The sequence below is a fragment of the Takifugu rubripes genome, chromosome 21 (assembly GCF_901000725.2).
Source record: "Takifugu rubripes chromosome 21, fTakRub1.2, whole genome shotgun sequence".
NCBI classification, from domain to species: Eukaryota; Metazoa; Chordata; class Actinopteri; order Tetraodontiformes; family Tetraodontidae; genus Takifugu; species Takifugu rubripes.
Window position 1 is genome coordinate 15,751,971 of NC_042305.1, and position 8,246 is coordinate 15,760,216.

Here is an 8,246-nt window from a genome sequence, read left to right on the forward strand (position 1 = left end):
TCAGCATTTAGGAACCCAGAATATGACCTTCTTCCAAGCCCAGTATTGACTGTTGCCTGGACTGCAGTAAGAGGAGGATTTTGGACTTTGGAGATCAGATGACGAATGTGTGTCTCTTGCTCAGGTGAATGAGCAGGCAAACATCAAAGGCTTTGTCAAAATCATTCTGAACTCCACAAAGTCAAACCTGGAAGCATTAAAAAGAGAGTAAAAAGAGAAAAGCCTGCAGCCGGGAGACCCCACGCGCATCATAGCCTATAGAGGCGGTGGGCTGATGAATAGAAGGCTCCACATGACAGAAGTGTGAAGGCAGGGTTGCTGGCCTTGACATAGGTTCTGGTCGAAGGGTTCAGGGTCTGGGGTCAAAGTTCGTTCTTGTTGTGTCTGTTGACATCTGTGCTACCTGCAGACAGCAAAGTTGTGGGTAACAGAGCAGAGATGAACGAGATGCCTTCTCAACTGGGACAACTGAGGACTCTGATCGGGCCACAGAGGGACTAAAGTACAGCAGGGGGAGACGGATCCAAACCCTGGAGTCAGATCCTGAGGAGTCGAGCACTGGAAGCCTCATCTTCCTCACAAAAGGAAGATTTTAAATGAGCTTTTTTATACGTCACATGGCCAAATGTGACGTGTGAGCAACAAATTAAAAACAGGCAGCGTGGGTTGAGTGAGTAATTAGTTTTTATTTCTAAAAAGAGGATCTATGTTCCCAAAAAAGGTTGGGAAACCTGTCAAACAACTATTTTATAAAACATGAAGATTCTAGTTAGAGTGAGAAAGTTACTGTCTAGAAAGTTATGTTAAAAGATTGCATTTTCATGGTTATAATAAAAAGAATATAGGAATACATTTAAAAAATAAATAAATAAAAAAAAGACCAGAGACCTTAGACGCTAATTGAACTTTCGTAAGTGTAAAGTGATGAACGTTCGACGGTCTGAGTCATTCCACATAATATTGACAATGAACCTCCTGACATCACGACATTAAGATGTTTTGTCTCAATTTGCACTTCTGTTTCACAATAATAATGGAAAAATAAATCTTACATCCACATAAACTGAATTCAAATCATCCTTTCAAAATGGTCTGTTTCTTCCTTTAATTGCGCTGATGTGCCTTCATTTCTAGATTTTAACGGACACAATTAGATTTCACCTAAACTAGATTAAAGAGAATCAAATCTATAACATTTTCCAGGATGGATACTTGCTACCTTCTATGCTTGATAGATGCACGGCAGCGTGTTGGAGCAAACACGTCTCTTATCTAACGCAACCGTTCGCTCACAGGCTGGTTCCTATATCGGCAGTCGTGCACTACTTAAATCTTTTTTGTGCACTCCCACTTTCACTTCTTTTCATACACATCGTGGCGCTCTCTGATCCTCTCCATCACTCTACCCACTGACATTATATAACATCCAATCACATCTCAAAGGGACCGGGCTAAATACCTGTTCCCAGCTGTGTTCCGTTAAACAATTTCAACCAGGCTGAGCGTCGCTGTTGAAAAGTTTAGAAGGTTTTTATTCCCAAAAAAAATCCCTCATTGCACTTTTCACACGTTCCGCCTTTGGCGCCGTCGTCTTTTCAGCCACAGTGGAACAGCAATTATCCTAATTCTCTCCTTTAAAATGGCTCCAAAGTCACTTTTCAGTCTTGTGTTTTGTGAATGCTCCAATCTTGCCGCCGTGATTGACTGCAAGCGCGGGGAAAACCTCCTTGGTGGCTGCATACAGGTCTTCAAAATCCTGGCTGACTGTGATGTCCTGGAAAGGAATGCAGGCAGGGAAGAGGTTGAATATGTTGGAAAATGAGATCTTTGGCAGAAAGCCTGGTGGATTGTATGAATTTGCAGGTTACCGAGAAGTCTAAGGCCTCTATGGCCGAATCTGGATTTTCCTGCATAGACTGTAAGATTCCATAACAACCAGCATTCTGAATGGGGTTCTTTCCAATCTGAACAATCATAAAATGTAAGGTGCCACATAAATGCACAGACATTTGATATTTATTGTCAGCACTTATGATTTCACGGTCATTTTTACTGACAAAAACTGTATGCTAAAGTTGTTTCCCAATAATAGCTCATTTCTCCTGATTCCAGCCAATCCTGAGGAGAATAAAATCAGGAGGAGGGAAAAAAGTTCAGCAATTAACTATCATTAAAAGTGGTGCCGCTTAATTTGTGTCAGCAACAACAGAAATTAAAACAGTTAGGCAGAGTGATCCGTTTATTTGTCCCATTTTATCTACCGTTGCTCCAAAATTGCTTTTCAGGCGACTTACTTGCAGGATTCTGATTGTCTTGTTGTGTTTGAGGCCCAAGGCTAAGTGAATAGCTCCTTCAGGAGGAATTCTGTTGTTACTGTGGGGAGAGTGTGCAATGTGTCGTGTCAGGGAAAGAAAAACAACCATACGAGGCATAAAAGTGTGTTATTACGCAATATCATTGGTGGCAGCAGGTCCGAGCCTGTTTAGCCGTACCTCACATTTAACTCCTCCAGGACTTCGTTCTCCCTCAGAGCCTGACCTAAAGCGACGGCTCCCTCTTTTCCGAACCCATTAAATGAAAGATCGACGCTTCTGAGGAAGATATTTCCCTGAAAGAGAAGGAAAAAAAGCCCATCTCGATCCACTTGATCATCCTGTTCATTAGAGCCAGAAACCCCAGAGTTTCTCCTGCTGTGAAGTGAAGAGCTGCTTCTGCTATGATAAACCACAGTGTCCCTAACATTTTCAGCTTATTTTTGAAGGCTATTATATTTGCTGAGCTCGTTAATAATGGCTAAGCGTACCCGAGGAAGAAGGAATCACATGATTAATAATCAACTCATGTATATGTCATGACTCAAGAAGCCAGTGTGTCCTGGTGACAGCATAAGCCCCGCCCCCCTCTTTTGTTTCAAACAACACCTCGACTCAACATTAAAATCCTTCGGACGTTTTCCCAGTGAGGGTTTCTGTCCTCGTGCACAGATCCTATCAGGCTGATGCCTCTTCAAGGCTTCGCTCTCTTGCTCAGATTAGCAAGCATCATGATTGACAGCTGAACTCTGCCCAGGCGGCCGTGGAAACCCGGAAATCGATACCGCGGCTCCATTTCTTGGTTCAACTCCCCGGGACGCATTTTGTCGGCCGCAATTGAAGTCTTTGAAATGACAGCCGTCGTCGTGCGGCGCTGAGATGTCATCAGCTCTGAAACGCAGCCTCCTGGGCCGCTTAAAATATATGAACGACTCTCAGTCTCCAGCTGAAATCTGGTTCTGCAAATGGTTCTGTTGCAGTAAATCCTCCCAAAATTAACACCTAAGCTGCAAATAGATGCATTTGCATAAACAGTTCATCCTGTATTCTGATATAAAGAATGTAATGAAAATATATGCGTGTCTAGGTATGTTACCCCGAGGCCGTTGGCTAACATCACAGCTCCTCTCCCACGGATGCAGTTCCAGGCCAGACTTACAGATCTCAAACCAGTGTTCTCTGACAGAGTTGCTCCCAGAATTTGCCCTTATAAAAAAAATAAAAACAACAACAACAACAACAACAAAAAGCCCCGTGAAAACGGAACTTCGGATTCTTAGAAACAAGCAGATTACGCAACATTACGTAACTCTATCAGCTGCATCGTGAGGCTCCTTCACCGTTAAGACCGTTACAAAATAAATCTAAACTGAAATGAGGTCAGGAGGGTGGATCATCCTAACTCACCTCACAGCACCACAGGATGCTCAGAAGGTTAAAACGCCGCCATCGTGTTTGGACGATAAAGCCAAATCTGATGTACGGCGATAAAATCCTCCTAATCTTCTGCTCTCCTGATGGTTTCTTCTCCATTATCATCACGTTTCCCTGCCTCTTGTCTCATCTGTGTCCTGATTTAAGGAGGCTTTAATGAAGGCAAAACGTCGGCGACCTTTGAATGCCACCGCCGCCTGCTGTCCCACGGCTGCTGACAGGTAAGACCTGAACCGAGCTCCACTTCTAAGGGAACCCTCGCTAATCGTGAACGTCGTGGCATTTTACCGCATCTCGGAATTTGGGGTCGATTGGACGTAAATTCCTGAGGCCCAGCTCGGGGAAAGACAAAGGAAAGCATCTTTTTTTTGGAAGGGGGGATAAAGGCTGTTTTTTTTTAGAACAAGCCAAGTGGAAAATCAGACTCAACGCAGCCACCAGGGGGCGCTACTCCCGTTTTTGCCTTCACATAACTGAAATCAATGAAAGGACCTTTGATTAATGTCTACACCGCTCCTGACATGTTAATAGCGCACGTGATACCGCCGAAGTTGAGGTTAGCATTGAGATTAATTTAAGGGTAAAATGACAAGCCAAACAAGTAGTGTAGGCTTTAATTACAAATGTAGGCAGACCTGTCAATAAAACACCTCTGCAGCCTGTCAGGAGTTTGTTTTTCACGTTAACACGTGGTCACATGGGGGTGCGAGCTCGCCAAGCTTCAGCATTTGAAGGGAGTTACGATGGGCCCCCTCATAAAACACTTTAAAAGCGTTTACATCTGATTATTGATGCAGCATTGGGACGTTTCCTGGCCCCCGACGCGTCTGTCTGAGGTCGGCGCTACCTGCGCGCTCCGCTAGAGCGTTGTGGCTGAGGTCAAGGTGCTGCAACCTTGTGTTGACAGTCAGCGCCTGAGAGAGCCGCTCAGCAGCCTCGTCTGTAAAGTCGTTTCCTGACAGGCTGATTTCCACCAGGGTGCTGTTCCTCTGAAGCATGTCGGCGACGGCGCCGGCGCCGCGGTCCCCGAGATTGTTGTCGGAGAGGTCCACTTCTGGCGTTCACACACAAGTAGACAGGGAAATAAGTCATTTATGGGGAGCAGGTACTGGAAAGAGGAAAAATACTGAGACTGGAAGGAACAACATCCTTTAAAAAAGATTTTTAAAAAAATTATTATTCTTTTTTTACCAGGACTCATCGTGAAAACTAAGAGTGTAAAATGGTGAGATGACTCACACCGACCATTTTCAACGACAATAAACTGTGTGCTCGTGCAAAAAATTGGGGTGAGTTGAGGAGGTGGCACTTCTGCTGAAAAAGGAGGGGGGGGGAGAAACTGGGTGCCCACCTGTGATATAACAATTCTCCTTCAACATCTCGGCTATAGCAGCTCCGCCCATCCCCTCCATCCAATTATCTCGTAGGTTCAGCTTCAGTACTGAAGTGTTGGTTACCAAGGCAACCGCCAGCGCTTTGGTGCCCTGCAAACACACATCCACCCCCTTATAAAGTGAAATTCTTCTGCATCTTCTGTTTGTCCACAGCAGAAATTTTTCCCATTAATAGCACTGATGCACACACGCACACACACACACACACACACCCACACACGTACACACACACACACACACAGGGAGAGAGAGAGAGAGGGAGCAAGAAAAATATCAAAACTGTGAGGAAAAAGAAAGCATGATGGATATGTGTGGAGGTGTGGGTCAACAACAAAGAAGCTAGCAGATCATGAAAATGATAGTTTCCATCAAGGACGCAGCAAATGAGACACGACACCTGACGAACACATGAAAAGCCCCGTTCCTTTACATTAATGTGTGTTACATAGGATTATATAAAAAGCCCTCAATTCTCAAGACATAAATAACACTGATTTCCTGTTAAGTTGTCACATGAAAGGGAGAATATTCTTCATTTGTACAGAGAAAACACAGTTAGACTCAGGTTATTGACCTACAACTGAGGGTTTATAAGTAAAAATGAGGAAAAACTAGATGACCAGTGATACAGAAGAACTATTTTTTCTGCCTTTGCACCGTTTTTTTGGTTGGTATTTTTTGAGAAAGTGGGAGCACCCCAACAATTTTAGCTCTTTTCCTTTGTCCATCTCCTCAGGAAACAGGCTCTTAATTACCACACGCTCCATTACATACACCCCGGTTGATGATTAGGTGTTTTCACCGCTGAGCAGGTAGTTCAGCCCAGCTGCTTTGGGGCTTTGACAGGCAAAATCACATTTTAAAGCTCAAAATCTGAGCTACGCGTGGCAATTTCTGAGCTGCAATGAAAAAGCACCAAAACCAGGTGCTAATTAGAAGCTGAAGCTAATCCTTTTCAGACCTTTAGCTCATTTATAAAGAAGCAAATCACAAAAATTGCTCACGTTGGCTCTAGCTAGCGCGAGCTACCGGCTGCATTCATCCCAAATCACCTGAGGCCCCAGAGAGCGATGCATCAGCAGCATTTCACTGCTCTGAATTTGCCGCAGGAAGGCAGAAGAAGGCACCACGCGGAACTTTTCACACGCCCTCCTGTAAGATTTCTGGCCCGTGGAGTCAAATGTCGGCACCGTATCTGCAAAATGAAAAAAAATCATATTAAAAAAGTATCACCAACTGTTCCAAACTGGCGCAGAATCGGAGCTTCACAACCTTCCATGACAGTTCTAATCTGTTCCAATTCTCTTGTGTGTCAGGAATGGGAAGAGTGGTTCAAATTCACTGGAATCCTTAGAATCCAGGAATCCCAGCAAGCTTGAACCAAACACTGAGGCATGATTGTATCTCTCACTGTTCCCCCACAGGGGAGGAGAACATGACAAGTCCCTCATGGACGATTCCACCCTGTCAGGAGAACATACTCAGACAAGACCTTTGCTGAAAAGGAAGCCTGGTTAAAAAGACGGCGATGAGACGGAGGACGGGGCTCTGCACACGTGGGCCGTTAAAAGAAGAGGAGAAACAGATCACCGGATAAATGGGCTCCGTTATCACAGGGTTGTGAAGCACAGAATTTAAAAAAAACACGTCTTTTCGAACACATCTGCTCATACAAAGTGAACATTTCACCGTTTTATTATATATTCAAGCTCTTCTTGAATATTTAATCTAAAACCGTCCTCCTCTGTACCTCTGAGATCCAAATCGGTGTCAGCATCTCCATCTCCATTGACGCGCTCCTCCTGCCCTCCGTCCATCTCCACTTTGTCCTTTTCTACCCTTCCATCCCTGTCAGGGTTGAAGTGTTGCTCTCCTGGCCCGCTCAGGGCAGCCTCTGCCCCCCCCTGGGTGAAGAGCGACCAGATGAGACGTGATGGCTGATCCAGGATGACTGCTGAAGTTTCCTGAGACCATCGTGCACCAGTGTTGATGTGATGGAGACATTTGTGGTTGAGAACTCATTGGCAGCAGTCAGAGGCGTCTCGGTGACCCCCCCTACACCCCCCCCCCCCCCCCCCCCCCCCCCCCACTGCGGCACACGTGCACACATTCATACATGTGCCAACTAAAGTCCGGGCGATTATTCATCATAGCTCCAGAGGACGCTCCTGGACTCCTGCTTTTTAATATCCCTCCCTGACTTCAGTCCTTTCAGACTGGAAAACAGCTACTTTGAAAACTTATTTTACATAAATTGACGCACGTCTATCAAAAAGCCATTTCTTAGATCGTGATAATGATTCAGTATTTTTTTTTTAATGAAGTGAATGCTTTGTCCGTCCGTCCGTCTGATTCTTAGCAAGATATCTGTAAAAGATAACGAACACATTTTAATGAAATTTTCAACCTGGGGCCAAGCAAGAGACGATTAAATTTTGGTGACGTTCCAGAATCCTGAGGGACTCTGAACTTTGCAAAGATCAAAGCCAAGGGGCTTTGAAGCGACCTGTGGTATGTAATCATGTATTGTTATTACCTGTATATAACCCACGGGTGGGAATGACCTGTTTGGATGCAGGTCTGTTCTCTGCGAGTGCTTTTGTTAATTATCATACAATTATCTGTTAGCAACATGCTAATTAAAAGATAATTAAAGTGATTAAAGCACCATATAGGCTCCCTCCTCCTGCAAATGAAATCACAATTACATGCACCAAAAGAGTGTGCGTGAAGAGAAAATACCGTAAAAACCACGCAGCTCTCCTTGGTGCACAAGAATCTGCCGTGCACTTGAAACTTGGCTGGTGCTTCAGCCTCCTACCTCCCCCAGCTTCTCAACTTCTGCGTCACCAGCTTCCACCACAGAAGGCGGCAGACTCCCCTCGGCCGGCTTCATTCCACGAACCGTGACACAAGTTTCTGCTCCTCCGGGAGAAGAACTCCACTTAATTGTTGTTTGTCTTTTAATTACTGATGGCAGCTGACCTGCAGGCAACAATCAGTTGTTGGGCAAAGTTTGAGTCGTTGGTTTGTTGACAAGTTGCCATGACTCCAAGCGAGACAGCCATGGCAACGTGAAGGTGAAGAGTTGGCTTGCTTAAGTGCC

The 8,246-nt window shown here is 44.9% G+C and overlaps 1 protein-coding gene across 3 annotated transcripts; it reads right to left on the minus strand.

The window, feature by feature from the left end:
* Positions 1-648: 648 nt before the first annotated feature.
* Positions 649-8,126, minus strand: lrrc74b (leucine rich repeat containing 74B). 3 transcript variants are annotated; one of them, XM_011616032.2, is made up of 10 exons: positions 7,962-8,124; positions 6,891-7,044; positions 6,193-6,335; positions 5,098-5,230; positions 4,594-4,800; positions 3,409-3,518; positions 2,493-2,608; positions 2,295-2,373; positions 1,869-1,964; positions 649-1,774 (listed from the first exon to the last, which is right to left on the minus strand). In XM_011616032.2, the coding sequence occupies exons 1-10, from the start codon at positions 8,034-8,036 to the stop codon at positions 1,652-1,654; spliced, it is 1,236 nt and encodes a 411-aa protein (XP_011614334.2). In that variant the 5' UTR covers positions 8,037-8,124; the 3' UTR covers positions 649-1,651. The 3 variants fall into 3 exon arrangements, with proteins under 3 accessions (XP_011614334.2, XP_029685551.1, XP_029685550.1); XM_029829691.1 differs by having other exon boundaries at positions 7,883-8,119; XM_029829690.1 differs by lacking the exon at positions 1,869-1,964 and having other exon boundaries at positions 7,962-8,126.
* Between the last annotated feature and the right edge of the window lie 120 nt (positions 8,127-8,246).

Bases quoted from the DNA above. Each gene is read 5' to 3' on its own strand.
- lrrc74b (XM_011616032.2), bottom strand. From the start codon at position 8,036: ATGAAGCCGGCCGAGGGGAGTCTGCCGCCTTCTGTGGTGGAAGCTGGT. The intron at 7,045-7,961 runs GTAGGAGGCTGA...CTCTTCACCCAG, and splicing joins AAGTTGAGAAGCTGGGGGAG to GGGGGGGCAGAGGCTGCCCT. The intron at 4,801-5,097 runs GTGGGCACCCAG...TGTGAACGCCAG, and splicing joins GGAGAATTGTTATATCACAG to AAGTGGACCTCTCCGACAAC.